Source organism: Emydura macquarii, unplaced genomic scaffold, assembly GCF_026122565.2.
Source record: "Emydura macquarii macquarii isolate MOO-44397 ecotype Brisbane River unplaced genomic scaffold, CSIRO-AGI_Emac_v2 contig_2205, whole genome shotgun sequence".
Classification (NCBI taxonomy): Eukaryota; Metazoa; Chordata; order Testudines; family Chelidae; genus Emydura; species Emydura macquarii.
In genome coordinates, this window is record NW_027132342.1 from 32,219,944 (window position 1) to 32,237,949 (window position 18,006).

Sequence of the window (18,006 nt, forward strand, 5' to 3'; positions counted from 1 at the left end):
CCGTTGTTGCAGGCCAGTGCTCACTAATTCCAAGGCATCTCTGATTAGCTCAGGTGGAATACCATCAGATCCAGCAGCACATCCATTCCATAACCTTTCGTACTTGCTTGAGTGATGGAGGATCAGTATCTGTCCCTGGATCTGCAGCTATGTGATTTGCCAGGTTACATAGCTCTGGACAATCATCAGCAGACGCATGGTCCAGCATGCTTTCATAAGCTGTGTTTCATTTGTCCAGGATCTCCTCCATCAATGAGCAGGTAGAGCTGTCTAATTTTGTGATGGGGATGGTAGAAGGTTGTTATGGCTGCAAGCCAGGTGCATGATGACTCTCTAGGCAGGATGCAGAATGTTGTACTTCAGACTGTCCTCTGCTTCATTGGCCAGGGAGTCGATGTAGATCTCATGGCCATGGCCTTGGCCCGGAAAATGCCTTTCAGCTGTTTATGTTCTAGGACATCTCCCTGCTTTTGTGCCTCTTCAGAAAGCCAAAGTTTCTTGTGCAACTGTCTGATGCTGGTTGTGCCAGTGGTGGCATGTAATATTGTATTATGTATACCAGTCCAGGTGCTCTCCATATCATCTGAGAGGGTATAGAGTTTACATATATGATCCTTGATGGCCTGTGCGTATTTCATGGCTTCAACAGGATCCCCAGATAGACTTTATACATTGTAGTGTTGGTGGATGTCTGGCTTACAAGGAGTTGGAAAATTCAGTGAAAGCTGAGCAACAACTAGTCTATGTTCTGAGTTTGCTGGTGCTTCTGCACTACTGAAGATTCAGTGAGATTTCACTGTGGAGTGATTTCTGATGAGGATGTGGTCGTTTTCCTTCATTGCACGTCCATTGTTTTAAATTAAGATCCAGCAATGGTTAAGGTGCCTAATCAGGAGTCCATAACATCCAAGACTTTGGTGGCATACAGTGTCAAAAGCTGGGTGGTAGTGTCATTTGAGGAACTGGAACCGAAGGGACCTATCATAGTTTCACATCCAGCTGGATTGGAGCCAGTCACTGAATTGAAATCCCTGAGCGCTAGCAGTGTGTCGTGGTGGAGTTGACTGGATTTTTGCTTCTAGTTAGTGGTAGAATGCATCCTTTTCTGCAGGTGATGCGTCTTATGTTGGCATATAGGTCACAATGGCAGACAAATGTCCATGACGATGTTGGAGCCAAGCATAGAATAAGCATGGAGAGATGGGTTTCATAGTGGTTAAAGTCTGTGTTAGAGGTTGTTTTATAACAAGTGCCACATCTTGAGTTTGGTGTGAACTCACCGAAAGCTTGCTTCTCCCACGGAAAGTTGATCACTTTGTGACAGCTGGGCCTCTGTGATGCCAGCAGTTATGATGTTTTAATGGTTGAGTTTCACAAGAGCTGTGTTCTACCCAGTGCCATTCATTGCTAACACATTCTATGTGGCAAGATGGAACGTGCCTCTAAGGCCTGGTTTAGACTTCCAGGAAGTTGGGGTTATGCAACTTCCTTAAGCAGGGTTTGTTTCATGCCCATTCTATGCATGCAGAACACTCCCTTCCTCCGGGCATTGGCTTTAGCCCTCATGCTGTTGTGGTCTGTCATAGCTGGATGCCCTTTCATTTCACTTTGCCTCCATGGGACTGGGGAAATGTAGAGGGATTTCATTTTGGGGAACACTATTCCCCTTCCCAGGAATTCTTCCACCAGATGCTGTTGATTTCTGAGGGTGTGGATGACCATTATGAAGATCTAGCTCTTCTTGTGTCCTATGTGGTACACGCATCCACAGTCATGGCTCATCCACCTTTACCACCATTGTGAAACGTGGCCCTTGTTCACTGGGTCTGTCATTGGCTTTAGTGAAAGGTTAATTTCGCATCACAAGCAGTATGCTTGGCTGCTCTAGAGCTATTCTTCCTATCTGCCTGTTCCAGCTTTTCTGAATGTGGCTGTGAACCTGACAGAAAAATTGTGACTGTGTACAGTGAAGATAAGACAATTAAGGAGTTAATTCAAGCTCGGTTTCCCCATTGAAGGTATTAATATTGCTTCAGTCATTAACAAGATCAGAATTATGTGAGAGGAAGGAAGGTCCAATGGTTAGGTTACTAGCTTAGGCCTTAGGAAACCTGGGTTCCTGCTCTTCCACAGACTTCCTGTGTGACCACAGGCAAATTTCTTAGGCCCGGATTCTCAAAGGTACTTAGGCATTGTTTCACTCAGCATTGCAATGCCTAACCTCTGGGTACTTTGCTGCCTAGGGGAATTTTCAGCCCCAAACTAGGCACCTAGCCTCCCCATACAATGCATGGGGAAGGTCAGGTGCCTAAGAAAGGGATTGTCAGAAGCTAGAAAGCTGAGTGGGGAGCTGCCTAAGCTAGCGAGGAGTAAAATGCTTAGGAAAGTGGCTGACCTTGTGTGCCTGGTTCATGGACCAGAGATAGATGCCTCCCTGTGCAAGGGATCCTCAGTCATGGACCCTGTTCTGGAGTTAGGCACATCAGCCACTTCGGTAGCCAGTGCTCTAACAGCTGAAACCATCTTTCTGCCTCATGCTTGATCCTTCTCATTTGCATTCCCTGAGTCCCTGGCTGTCTCTCGAGTGGCTGCTGTGCTGCTCCTTCCACCTACGAGTGGCCTGCATCTGGCCTTCCTACTGTGTGGGGTCTGACAGGCATCTGGTCTTAGGCGTGTTCAGAGCATGCCTACAAGATTGGGCCCCACTGGTGAGAGAGGCATTTCCCTGCATAGTTTGAGAATTCTGCTTTAGGGCCTTAGCTTCTCTGTGCCTCCGTTCTCCCATCTTAAAAAAAAAGATAATAATAACATAATAGTACTCGCTACCTCACAGGGGTGTTGTGAAGATAAATACATTAAAGATTGTGAGGTGCTCAGATACTGTGGTGATGGGGGCCTTATAAGTATTGATATAGATAAAACTTAAACAGGTTGATTTCTTTTCTGAATCTAGACATATTGGGTATGTCATCTCACTCTGCAGCAGCGAGCCTCCCGGCCCGGGTCGATATACAGAGGATTGCAGGGCTCGCACTTGCACTCTAAAAATTGCTATGTAGCCAATGCTTTGAAGTTACGACTTAGGCTGGTGCTCAGCCTCTGAAGCCTTCCCCTTCCCTAGGCTTCAAGACCCAAGGCTCCAGCTCTAGCCACAACACTTACACAGCTATTTTAGTGAGCCCTGTGAGCCTGAGTCCATCAACCTGGGCTGGGAGTCTGCCGCAGGCTGTGTGGATATACCCATTCAGTCTTGATTCTAGTAAAGAATAAAGCTCTCACCTTCTTTTCTGGGAGAAAGATTGGGCCCATAATTTGCAAGATGCAAGTGTTAACATAACACTTGGTTTTGATATTTCAATAGCAGAAGGAAATGGCAGCATTTTCATTTAACCAATTAAAAACCCATCTAGGAGATCATAATCACTAGTCAGTTGGGTATTGTTTTAATTTAGAAGGGCTTGTTTTTAAATAATTGCTCAGGGGATTTCCAGAGAATTCTGCTCATGCTAATTCAGATCATTAATTACTATTACCATGTTCTTATTTGTGTGTTATGTTCTAAAACATTTTTAATTGGGCCACACATCACCTATATCAGCAATTTCCATTCTGTTAAGTTCTCTGAGACATCAAAGGAACACTTGTCCAGTCAATTTAAGATCAAATTTAGGTTTTTTAAAAACAGGGATTCACACAGGAAAAGGGGAAAAATGTTGCCATGGTTTCCTGTCGCTGTTAAATTCCAATGCAGTTTCTTTCCGCATTTCAACAAAAAAAAAACCACCCTCTGTGGTAGTGTTTCCAATAATGCAGCAACAGCCCGTGTATGAGAATGAGGAAATGAAACTGACTGGAAACAAAAAGTTAACTGACTGGTTTATTTTCATTGTCTAAATCAACTGTAGCAAGAAAATTTTAACAAACAGCATTAATGATGAGAAAATTAGATTTTAGATATCCTTTCAGTGTTCAGATAAGGTATTATTAATAGTAGAGTCCCCAGCCCTCCTCAGCATTATATCATGCATCTGTAGGTCTGACCAGGGCATTAACTCCCTGCTTACTGATGCTCAGTTAGGTCCAGGGAACTACAGACCGGTCAGCCTCACCTCAATCCCTGGAAAAATCATGGAGCAGGTCCTTAAGGAATCCATTTTAAGGCACTTGGAGCAGAGGAAGGTGATCAGGAACAGTCAACATGGATTCACCAAGGGAAAGTCATGCCTCACCAACCTGATTGCTTTCTATGATGAGGTGACTGGCTCTCTGGATGTAGGGAAGGCGGTGGATGTGATATACCTTGACTTTAGCAAAGCTTTTGATACTGTCTCACACAGTATTCTTATTGGCAAGTTAAAGAAGTATGGGTTGGATGAATGGACTATAAAATGGATAGAGAACTGGCTAGAGCATAGGGCTCAACGTGTAGTGATCAATGGCTCCATGTCTAGCTGGCAACCGGTCACAAGTGGAGTTCCCCAGGGGTCAGTCCTGGGGCCGGTTTTGTTCAACATCTTTATTAATGATCTGGAGGATGGGGTAGATTGCACCCTCAGCAAGTTTGCAGACGACACTAAGCTGGGGGGAGTGGTAGATACCCTGGAGGGTAGGAATAGGATACAGAGTGACCTAAACAAACTGGAGGATTGGGCCAAAAGAAATCTAATGAGGTTCAACAAAGAGAAGTGCAGAGTCCTCCACTTAGGAAGGAAGAATCCCATGCACAGCTATAGACTGGGGACCGACGAGCTGGGCAGCAGCTCTGCAGAAAAGGACCTGGGGGTAACGGTGGATAAAAAGCTGGATATGAGTCAGCAGTGTGCCCTGGTTGTCAAGAAGGCTAATAGCATATTGGGCTGCATTAGGAGGGGCATTGCCAGCAGGTCATGGGAAGTGATTATTCCCCTCTATTCGGCATTGGTGAGGCCGCATTTAGAATATTGTGTCCAGTTTTGGGCCCCCCACTACAAAAAGGATGTGGACAAGTTGGAGAGAGTGCAGCGGAGGGCAACCAAAATGATTAGGGGGCTGGAGCACAGGACTTATGAGGAGAGGCTGAGGGAACTGGGCTTGTTTAGTCTGCAAAAGAGAAGAATGAGGGGGGATTTGATAGCGGCCTTTAACTACCTGAAAGGGGGTTCCAGGGAGGATGGGGCTAGGCTGTTCTCGCTGGCGGCAGATGACAGAACAAGGAGCAACGGTCTCAAGTTGCAGGGCGGGAGGTCTAGGTTGGATATTAGGAAAAAGTTTTTTACTAGGACGGTGGTGAAGCACTGGAATGGGTTACCTAGAGAGGTGGTGGAATCTCCATCCTTAGAGGTTTTTAAGCTGAGGCTTGACAAAGCCCTGGTTGGGATGATATAGCTGAGGTTAGTCCTGCTTTGAGCAGGGGTTGGACTAGATGACCTCCTGAAGTCCCTTCCAACTCTAATATTCTATTCTATGATTCTATGATTTAGCCAGAAGGGGATTCCTTCAGCTTTCATGCTCTGAAGGGGAGCTGCTGATATTTTGTTATGCTCAGGACCAGATTTCCGATTAGGCATAGTAGGCATGTGCCTAGGGGAGCCATCGTTTTAGGGGCACCTGAACAGTGGCGGATTAACATATGGGCTAATGGGGCTGTGCCCAGGGGTCCTGGCCAATTTGGGGTCCTGCATGAACACCGGAACTCTGGCCCCACACTGGTCCTCCTCTTCCCTCTGAGGACCTGCCACCTGGCCGGTCACTCCAGCCCCTCTCTCCCCCTCCCCTGCACGGAGCTGGTTCAGCCAGCCCCTCTTTTCCCTGTTGCTCCCCTCGATGCCCCGCATGGAAATCATGAAGGTCAGCTGCTGTAGGCAGGTGGTGGGGGGAGGTTGAAGATGCTGTGCCTAGAGGTGCATAAGGTGTAAATCCAGCCCTGGTTACACTCCAAAAAAATGTTTATTCCCAAATATCTCTGTTTCTGCATTTTTGATAATACGTGCCCCAAAAGCAAAGTGATTTGGTGAGATATGGCAGGATTTAAAATGGTCACAAGGAAATGCTGGGTCTGTTATAGTACCGAGTGTTGGAATGTCATTAGCTCCTAACTACATATGTAATAGTATTATTAGGGGGGAACTGTTTTTTTTCCCCCTTAATGCTAGATTACTGAAGCAGAGTGGACACGTAAAAGTGACAAGGTCTAAATTTGCCTGTCAGTTAGCGCCATGTGATTACATCAGCCTGCTTAGAAGACAGCCAGGAATGGGCCTAACACAGCAGATTATCTGGCGGTAATGCCAAACTCAGGACTTGGAAGATAAACCAGATAAATGACATTTATTTCCAATTTATAATGCATTCACACTTCATTTCTACAGGAGGCATTTACACATGCATTACAGTACCATGACTGTATTTAAAGGAAAGTACCCTAGGGTGGAGATGAGCAACACCATGCTCCCTGTATATCCATCAAGAGCCATGCTGTGTATTTTGTCATATCACTACATCCTCACCAGTAACCAACCCACTTCAAATAAACAGAAGTTCTATGATCTGTGTTGTACAGGAGGTCAGACTAAATGATCACAATGGTCCCTTCTGGCCTTGGAATCTAGGAAAACCCATGTCAGAGTACTTAGTTGTTTTAGCTACATCAGTGACTCCAGGTAATAAAGCGCAACATTTAGTATAACCCACAAGTTCTTTGTATTCAGCCTTACAAAGCTAATGTATCTGAAACACAACTCTTGAGTTTAATTTATTCCATATTCTGGTTGGAATAACTAGGAAAAAGAAAAGAAGCAGCAGAAGTTAGGACACGTTGTAACGTCTGTTTGCCCCATTTCTAGTGCATAGAAATACTTCAGATACTTCAGAAATGAACATTTCATAATTTTTCTCTTCAAATGTGATCCTTAAAAATAAAATAAAAGCATTTGAGAGATTACTTTAAATTATATGCTCACGTATATGGGGCCAACATGATCTTGCCTTCATTACAAGATAGCAGTTAAACATGTGGTCATGATCTAATTTGAGAAGGTATTGATTTAGTTTAGATATTAGGCAAAACTTTCACAAAAGCTTATGGGGTAAGGAAAATCTGATCTGGGAACCTGTAGAAGCTGTAAGCATCTGAGAATTCATTACATTTTGAGTATGAGTATGGATAAGATTTTGTCATGGTAAATTAGGCAAAATTCACAGAACAGTCATAGTAAAAGTGAACAAAATCATTGTATGGTCACGGCAACAAAAATGTCTAATAATTTAACAATAAAGTATTACAGTGTAACATTTACAAGAAACAAACAACGTTAATGCAATAGTTTTCAGTTCCTTGACAAAGTAAACTATTTTGAAAGTAGACGTACAAATTGTGCAATCATTTTTCAAACAAAAATAATGAAGAACTATAGAACAAAAGTAACTGATCCTTTAGTAAAATCCCTTTTGCAAACAAGTTATACGTAGACAGACTTATTTTTTATGCAGCGTCTGTTGTCCCCAAGCACATTTTTATAAAATGAGAAGAGGTGTTCGCTGTTGGCAAGTTTCAGAGCAGCTGTCTGCCACAATACAAGATCACGAATGTCATATGTGACTTGATGAGCATGAACTGTGAGCTTTTCATAAGCTGTAAGCGTGTTCATAATTTGGAGTGCAAATTCTTTTAGAGCTTGGGGACTAAGGGGGCATCTGCTGCCCATGGTGACTGAGAGCCTTGGGGACCCTGAAGCCCCCAGCAGCTGACAATTTTGGCCCTATTGCCCCAGGGCATGGGGCTGAAGCTGAAGAGGATAATTTCATGGAGGTCTATGAAAACCATGGAATCCATGACTTCCATGACCCCCGTGACAAAATCTTATCCTTAAGTATGGCATATTGGTCATTCTGTGAGGTAATTAAATGGACTTGCAGGACCACTTAGCACTGTTTTTGTTATGTTTTAATTTCCCTTCTATATAGCTGCCACAGGTTTTTTAAAATAATACTATTCTAGCTTTTTAGTCTTTGGGAAAGATTGCTTGTTCCATCATTCACATTTATTGCTAGAAGAAATTACTCTTATAGATTACACTTTAAAATTGAAAGTCCTGTTTAAGAAGTCTAGTTCATTCTCTGGAAGCTTAAAATATAGTTCAAAGGTTTACAACATACAATGTGAAAAGTCAGTGGAAACCCCTAACTCTTTAATGATTATGGTTGTGACTTCAGTGGGACTAGTTAAAATGTTGTTACTATTTTTTATATCCTGGGAACACCTAAAGGTCCAGCAAGGGTTGGGACCCCATTGTGCTAGGCACTGTACACACAGAAGACAGCCCCTGCCCCTAAAAGAGAAGACAAACTAACATACATAGACAAACAACAAAAAGTATGATACAATTTCTTCTCAATTTCCCCTTTATATAAGAACTCCACTCCGCCACCAATCTCTGTTGTGTTCCATTGCTAGTTCATTAGATACTTAAATACTTTTCAGAACCGGTGCCTCTATAGTGCCTATTTTTAGTTTAACACATACCAGAATGCCCCCTAATTGATACACATATATGGTACTCTGCACAAATAGCATCAAAGTGTAGTTAAATTCTACTCAGCAGTCACCCCATGGACAGTTTTTGTCACCCATTGCAGACTATTTCTGCAAAAGTAGAAATTAATGGGGTAATGTGGATTGTGCGCAGGAACCAATTTCAGGCATGTAGGCATACATGCACCAATGGTTTCTTCAAGAGCCTGCTCCAGAATTCTCCTCAGGGGCATGTGACCCAGAAGACCTGCAGAGCAATCTCTCTGCCACTGTTAGGAAAGCCAAAATAGGAGTGGAAAACTTTTGCTTTGTGCATGGGATTCTGGTGGGTGCCTTGTCAGTATGTGAATCTTGGAATATATAGTAATGTGTTTATTAATGCTAATTTAAAAAAGCATTTTGAGGCCAATTTATAGTCTGCAATATCCTCTAGAGACTTGAAAACAAATGCTCTTTATTTTCCCTATTTTTATTTAACATTTATTTTACGTTTATATATCCAGGCAATCATACAAATATGTTTTGTTTATTTCTGTTCCAATTCATAGGCTTTATTACATAATTCATGACAACAGTAGATACTGTTGATACTGGACACTTAGTGATCAGTGTGAATACCAGTGAGACACGATACTCCTGATTTGCAGATCAATAAGGTTTAATGTGCAAGGTTTTCTATAGATATACTAGTTGAATACAAAGCCTAAAATTAACTACAATATATCATACTCACTAAGCCTGGAGAGCTAAGTAGTCACTCAGAAGGCTGTATACAGGAACGGCTTTCTTCATGGGCCCCATCAGGGAGTCAGTGGATCCTCTGATCTGACCATCTGATCGCGGAGTCAGGTGTTGATGGAGCACGCTCCTTTGTCTAAGTAATGACTTCTTATACCCTTCCATAAACAGCTTTTACCTAATTACCTCTCTACTCATCATATATGCTTATTACCTACATTGGGTTTTCACCCTTAACTACATTCCATTCTCAGCATAATAATTGGAGTCATCAAAACAACATCTGGTGATGGGAGAGGCGGTGTAAAAATATGCCCCTTGGCAATGAAAAAGTGTACCCCCAGACGTTCAAGGATAACTTCTTGTTCTCATCACCGTTATCTATGGGCAGCTGCAAGCATACATGTTGTGCATTTTGTCTTGTTGTGTGCCGTGGTATGAAGAAACTGAGACATCTGCAAGATCACTCAATAGTCCTATTCATCTCTGCCAACCGGAAGATGTCATGCTACAGGGGTCAGAATAGCCAAGCAAACAACTAAAGCTATTCCAGGTTTGTAGGATAGTGGTCAGGCAACTCAAATTGTACTGGACCTCCAACAGATACATTGGCAATGTTGCTTTGTACCATAGTAATAAACAGACGTGTATGACTTGTTCTTGTTTTACCTCTGTAAGAGTCAACATCCATTCAGGTTCATCTCAGGTAGCAAGGCAGGCAGTTCACACATTGATGTAGATTCATTGAGAAACTGTATTTTCTAATGCTGCTGAAGTGAGCTTTGGATTTCTAGTACTGCATTTATTTCCCTTGACCCACTCTTTTGCATTCACAAACCTACATGAATTGTCAGTTACAGTTAATAGTGTTGTGTGTTTTCTTTATATTAACATGGCAAGTATAAGTTCATAATATTATGTAGTTGCTATTTGGAAAAACTTACTTTGTCTACATGGGAGCTTGTTGTTAAAAAAGGATCAAATCATTCAGTCATGATGATCATATTAGAGGAAGGGAATCCATGTAAGTAACAGTCAAAAACAGGCAGGACTCATGGATATATGTGCTAATGTGCTCATCCCTCCTCTCCTGAAGCCTGCAGGAGTCCTCATACATTTTGGACTCTCTGCATGAAGAGGGAGGGGAGATTTCTGACAGGACAGGAGGTGAGACACCTGGGGCATACCACTTTCCATGGCAGTATCTCCCTCTAAACTTACAGGGCTTTTCCCACCCAGGATGATAATACTTACATTGACAGTGAATCTAGTTCTGCTTCTGCAAACACTCCCCTTGATCAGCTGCAGGCTGAAGTCCAGGGCAGCATAACTCTTCATTGCTGTCATCTGGCATTAAGACTTGGAAATTAGCCTAGCTGACCTCAGTGAGATAACCTGGCCCTTCAAGTTATCTACACTGAGTTCAACTAGGCTACTTTCCAATAATATATATATAATTAGTTGGAAATTCTGCAGATCTCAAACTATCCATGGGTTTGGCATGGCACTATCCCTGTGAGAGTGGAGCCCTACCACCCGATGCTGCTACTGAAACACCAAAGTCTAAAGGCTAGAGGAGTTTACATGAATCATGTAAGAGCATGATTCCCCATCAACTGGAACTTCAAGATTAAGCCCTGTGGGTAAATTTTCTTACTTCAGAGGGCCTACATTTAGCCCTCCATATCATTTAAGCCTCAGTTATAAGTACTGTGTTAGGGGTTTAAATAGTCCAGATAGCTTCATACCAGTCCTCAGCACTAGGCTGAACTTCATCCTATGAGAACAGTGAAAAATTCCTTTCCAAGCACTTACCTGGAAATTAGATATCCACTCAGATAAATCTACAGTTCTTTATGAGCAGTTGCAAGCAAGCAGAAATGTATTTTTAAATGACTTACTGTGTTCAAAGAAAGCATAATTAAATAACTATACTTTTATGCCTGTGCTGAAATATATATGTTCAAAAGGGAAGAGAGTTTTTAAAAAACATTTCAGCCTATATTCAGCTATCCTTTTCCCCAAAATAATTGTATCTAAAGCACCATATCAGCTCATCTGAACCATACCTTGAAAACTGTGTTTGGGGGCTCTTATATCTCCCGTGGTATATAGTCATGCACACAAGATAGGCCTTCCACACTCCTAAAGGAATAGCACTACTATGTATATTTAATATGAAGATTTTATAGATGTCTGAGTTTCAGGAAACAATTTTAGAAAACTAAGACTGCCCTTTTTGAGGATACTTTCTTAATAATTAAATTCCAGCATAGATTAAAAGAATAAATTCAAATCTTTTAGCCACAAGTGAAATCGAAATTCTGAATTGAGATTTTTAATTTACTTTACACATGTGGCCTGGTATAATATATATATGTATGACTACCTTTAAATATTAGCAGTTGGCTTGTTGGTCTGTAAAAACATCTTAGCAGTTGAGTGAAGCATACTTTAAATAGATGTTTGAAATCTGAAAGGTAGAGTCAAGTGGATTGTCATAATTTAATGTAAATCAGAATTTTGATCTCCACCTAGTAGCGGTGTCTCTCTGACATTTTATTTATAAGAAGAGGAATAGAAATGTCACTGTAGTCTACTGGAAAATTAAAACGACCAACTGAAAGATGAGTTAGGAGTTCTCTTGTAGCCTGAATGTGAAGATAAACTGAAATAGATAAATGAGCAAATAACTTTCCAAATGACATTTTCTGGCATAATTTAATAATTCATTCTTTTTTTAATTTCACAGGTATATATAGTTCAGCAAACATTTAGAACCAGAAGTCTTCTTTCTCTTGAACACTCACTATGAAGGACTAATCTGACATCCATTTCAGTCTAGCTGTTCAGTGAATTACCAACATTTTTGGTTTAGCAGAAGGAAAGCTTTCCTTGAGGCTTGTCAGCCTGCCTGAACTGAACCTGATCCGCATATACCTTTTTCTTATTTCAAATGCCTAAGAACAGCAAGGTGGTAAAAAGAGAACTAGATGATGAGGTCATCGAGTCAGTTAAGGATCTTCTCTCTAATGAAGACTCTGCAGATGATACCTTTAAGAAGAGTGAACTGCTGGTTGATGATCCAGAACATAAAGATGTAGATATTGAAGAGGGGTCAGATGTAGAAGATGAAAGACCAGCCTGGAACAGCAAACTTCAGTATATTCTGGCACAAGTTGGATTTTCTGTAGGTTTGGGAAATGTGTGGCGATTCCCGTATCTGTGTCATAAAAATGGTGGAGGTAAGGGTCAGAGTTTACTAACTTGCCTTGCTGATTTCATTGTAAAAACCTGATAAGTTTCTCCTGTGTCTCAAATTTGTCTTTTAATTTTGGCAAGTATTTATGAGAAGAAAGCATCCTATCTTTATTTTAGAGAGACAAATCTGCTGAAGGAAGCAGTACATTATCCTGATAAACTTCTTTGGCCTTATGTTTTGTGGTAGAATTTCCCTGTTCATGTGACTGTTTTATATTAACTTAAATATTTGCTAAGCAAGGTCCTCTCACGTTTATTTTCATGGGCAGATTCTGGTGTGTAAAATAGTTAGGGCCTGATTCTCAGCCAGATTAAGGCCTCTTTACATCATTCAGAAAATGTAAAGGGGCATTAAAATGGACATAAATGTAATGTATATTCACTTTAATGACCAAAGCGGTTTAATAGGGACTTACCATAACTGAACATCAAGTCCTTACTTTTTAATTATATCACTATTTCCTAGATAGTTCGATCATGAAATTAGTCCTTTGCCAGAACAAAATATTATGGGAATATAAAGGAGTTTTTATAAGTAATGAATAACTTTAATCATAAAGTGTATAATATGAGAAAAAAGGAGTTAATTTAGATGTTAGTAGTATATATTATGCTAGGATATAAAATTGCTTCTCTCTTTTCTTAGTACCTTTCACATAAAAAAGAAACCACATCAAGATGCATATTACTTGTCTTTTGATGCATGTCTTAGATACAGTGTGAGGCATGATGCTGGGAGCCTTCCTTCAAGATATGCAACAATAGCCAATTAAGCCACACCCTGGTATGGCTGAGTGTTTAGCTGAATTGAAAAAGAATCCGTCTCCATTTGCTGCACAAAAAATGAGAAGGTTCTAGAGAATTGAAAAAAACCCAAGAACTTTTATTCATAGTGGGTATTAAGGGGTCAGATCCTTCAAAGTGTACTGACTGGGACAATGGATGTAATTAAAGGCTGCAGGATCAGGCCTGAAATAGTTATTTGAATACCAACCTCTGGCCACAATGGCCCACATCCCATTACTACATAGCTCTCATTCATTTCAAACAATGGAATTGTTTCTGCCCTTCATTTACCTTTAATTTGTACCTTTGTTCTGGGCTAGAACCATTACATTGCTGGGGAATCTGACTAATTTCCTTGTCTGGGTGCTAAATAAGAAATTCCGACTGAGAAAGTGGAAGTTGGGTATAGTGTCCTTGAAAGCCATATAGTACTTCTGCTTAAAGACTATTTGTACGCAGTATATGGGCATGGTAGGGCTGATCATATATCCCTACTGGCTGACACAAACAAACTAATTTACATTTAATAAAGTACTGTGACTATTCAAGGAGGCCACGTTTTGCATTCAGTTTCCAAATGGTGTTGAGCTGCAGTCCTATGTAGAGTGCTTCACAGTAGTCTGTTTGTTAAAGGTATAGCTCTTTTGTGGAAGCCTCCGGTTACTGCTAATCAATTATGAATTTTGCAAACTCATTGCTTAATTCTATGAGCCAGCAGAACGAGTCGGTCAGACTTTCCTTTCCTTTTGCTTTCCTTAGACTGAGGAAAAATAGTTTTGATATGATCAGGCATCTTTACAAGTACTGTGTCAGCCTGTACTTGCCAAATTAATCCAGATGAAACACAAATTAATTCATAAAATAAATAATGTATATTTAATTAAATTAATTAGCAATACAAATCTGGGGCTGTGCTGCAGTCTAGGAAAATAAATGTATAATGGTTGCCATTAAGAGCTCAATATTTGCCCTACTGAAGTGACTGCAGTATCATGGTATCTCTGATTCTTAGTATAAGAAGACACTATGGCTATTGCAGCGGGGTGGGCCAGTGAATGGGTGGTTTTAAACAGTGCCTACTGTAGTCTGTTTTCTATACTTATTTCATATCTTTTTGGGGACAGGCCACCTTCTGACTGATAGAAAAGAATGAGAAATGTATTGATCTGTCTCCTGGTGATTTAAGCTAACATCAAAACAAGATGGGGAGACTGATATAAATGGGTATTCAAACATAGGTTTTGATTCTTCTCTTTTTGCACAGTCCACATTTTAAGACTGTTCAGTCTTATTTTGCATTGCAGTTAGAGTGCTCTTGCAGAAATTTCATAGACCGTTAAAAATGTTTTTGTCAGAACTATTCCACAATCTCGCATTGAGAAGATCACTTGATTAAAGTGTCTGCATGAGTCCCTTATTATATAGCAAATAACCTTCATGTACATTTTCCATTAGAAGAGCTTCACAATTATGATAATATTTATTGACCTACAAACTCTAGTCTCTTCCAGATATGTTCTTTAACTATGAACAAGTTGACAAATAACTGCAGAAAAGAAAGAGCCTCGTGACTACTTTTTAGAAGTAAACCAATCAGCTACAAAAAAAGAAAGTCTATTTAAGAGAATCACATCCTGAAGCATACTGAGCATATTCATGTCCCATGGGAGTTAATGGTTGTTGTATGTGTTTATTAGTAGCCTGATCCTGCAAAGTGCTCAATTCTTATAGTGGTCAGTTGCCATGAATGTGAATTTTAAGCACTTGATTTTCCTAGCATTTAGCATGTCAATCCTTTTGATAATGTTGACCTAAACAGTAGGAAGAGTAGCAAGTAATGAGTAAGAAAAGTAGCAAATAATGAGCAAACTGAAACTGTGGGCAGCAGCAGGAAAGTATTGAATCTACATCATTACTTGTTGAAAGACCTGTATTGACTGGAAACACAGCTGAGGGGCTGTTATGGTTGTGTAGCCTCTATTTTCAAACAGAAATATTAGCAGATTGAATGGTATAGGTTGTGAGCTGATAACACAAAGAGGAAGCAGTCATTTCTCAGAATTATGAAACAATAAATAAACGCTGAAATTTTAGCAATCAGTAATTAAAACCCACAGTTCCATTGACTAATCTTACTGAAATGAAGTACAAATCAGACACTCTTGATTTTTCCAAGTCTGACAATAGATGGATTCATTAATACATTTTTGATCAATAACTTGTAATTGGTTTGAAGTTACCACAGGTGACAATAAGAAGCTCTTTCATATTCGACTTTACAAATGCTAGTTCAAACTACATTATTGAGCATGTGAACTTATGAGCGTGCTGCAATGAACTTTTGAAGTATATTGCAAGTTTAATTATCATTCCATTAAAACTAATTGCTCAAGGTTAGTTTCAACCCTAAACATAGCATTACTTAAATAATAGCTGTAGCTGAAGAAAATTAAGACTGTGAACGATCAGTTGGGTGAAACATTTTATATATATGTTATATATATATAATATTTTACATATGCATATGTAAAATTTGCATATATGCAAAATTAGTATTCTTACGTGGGTGAAAAAAACAATTCAGAATATATAATCTACTAGGACACCAAACTGAAATATTTTATGGTCTGCCTCAACTTGTAGTAACTTGCATAACTTGGCCTTTAGACATTTAAGATGTATTGGCTCACATTGCTGGCTGCCAAACCAATGATTCCTGTTTGTGAGTATACAGAAAGCAGGAGATGTAAGGTTTGGGACCAAATCCTGCCCAAAATAACAGCAAAACTCATATTAGTTTAAATGGGAGCAGACTCAGACACTTAATATTTACAGAAAAAACTGTCAGCAGCAATAATTTAAATAAATTTGAAAACATACTTTCTAGATTTATCAGCACATAGCATCAGTTGGTGACAGAAAGAAGGTCCTGTTAAAAATGACATAACTGTATGTTTACAACACAATTAATCATGTGAATTCGTAATAACTTGAGAGAAAGGAAGTTATCTGATAACTTGCCTTATTGCTACCATAATTATTTGCTTTTTAATTACTGTGAGTCGGGTCTTTATGTGCTTCATTGCACATATAAGACCTTCTGGTAATAATCTTACTAAACCTGAATACTAAATATGTATATTCGCTGAGACAATCTATCCATTATGGTTCCAGGTTGCTTACAGATGTTAAGATCCATCTGTCCTTGATATAAGTTGGACTTTTGCTGTTGACTGTAGCAAGAGAAGGATTAGGTCCATGTTTTGGAGGACTAGTCTTTCATTTCACTCCCTAAATTGATACCTCTAACTAATAAAGTCAAGATTAAAAATATATATAGAAGGAAAGATGATTTTTATATGACAAGACGCTACTGGGCCTGGGTATGATACATAAAATGCTGCATCAGTGATTTGACAGAAAAATTATTTTTAAGATATAGAAAGGAATTGTTGCATGAAAATGCAGAAAGAGATCAAACTGTGATACTCAAAGTTGAAAGTCTTGAAAGTTGGCATGTAAAGCCATGTTTATCTGCATATTGTGCTAATTTAGGATGCTATTAGGAAATATGGCCAAATGTTGCCCAAATTGAATAGGAATTATCCTCATTTGCCATATACAATACAACACCCATTGGCCAAGTTTTCATGCATTAGAAAGAATGTTTTCATACAATTCCAATTTGTGACAATGCGAGGATGACATATCAATCTTTTATATATGCATAAAGCTGAAACAAAACATATTTGTCCTGATTCTATGCTGACCTACACTGGTGCACTGAAAGTAACAGAGTTGCACAGGATGTAAGACAATGCTGAATTATGCCATGGTAAATATGGCGCATTGGTTTAATTGATAAACCTTCCAGCCTACACCCAGGGCACAAGAGGCCCCCAATTCAGCACAGGTGCTTACGTTTACAGCCTTGTGGTTAAGTTTGTGGACTGGGATGCTGAAGACTTCAGTTCAGCTCCTGCTCTGGCACAGACATCCTGTGTAACATTGGTCAGTTAGATATAGTTTGTAAAGGTATTTTAGGAATTGCTCCGCTCAGCATTACAGGGCCCAAGAGGTTTAGACAGCTAAGTCCCATTTTTGAAAGTGACTTAGATACTTAACGAGCCTAAATCTCACTGAAAGTTTTTGCAACATCATCACACAATCCCTTTATAGGTAAAAAAAAATGTCCACTTTTGCTGCTCTGATAGCAGATAACACACAGGTTCTGAAGGAAGTTGATTTAGCATGTGATTACATCACTACTGCTTTGATGAGTGTGGTTATATGCACACAAAATCTAGCACAATTAGGCAGTCAGATCAGACAGTGCTTACTCCTTGGCAAGATTTGGCTCAAAATGATTTGTACCTAGTTAATAGAAAGTGCTTTGTAAATATGAGATTTCTTGGTTTTTCAAATTTTAAAAGATGCACGGGCATTATCCAGATGAATACTACACTATCTGTATGATGAAAACCATTTCTACAAGTGGCAGGCAGAGATTAAAACTGGAAGAGTATCAGCTGCATTAATAGAATCATAGAACTATGGTGCTGAAAGAGACACTAGGAGATCATTTTGTCTATTCCCCGTGCTGAGGCAGAATCAAGTATGCCTAGACCATTCCTGAGAGGTGTTTGTCTAACTTGTTTTTAAAATCCTCAGTGAGAGGGATTCCACAACCTCCCTAGATAACCTGTTCCAGT

General features: G+C 39.9%; 1 protein-coding gene across 2 annotated transcripts in view; it reads left to right on the top strand.

Moving 5' to 3' along the window:
• The window catches only part of SLC6A15 (solute carrier family 6 member 15), a 51,140-nt gene that overhangs the window by 11,631 nt on the left and 21,503 nt on the right, over nt 1–18,006 (top strand). For both annotated transcript variants that reach the window (XM_067559100.1, XM_067559101.1), the window contains one exon: nt 12,000–12,492. In XM_067559100.1, the coding sequence (XP_067415201.1) occupies nt 12,204–12,492 (289 nt within the window). In that variant the 5' untranslated portion in view covers nt 12,000–12,203. The remainder of the gene's footprint in view (nt 1–11,999; nt 12,493–18,006) is intronic.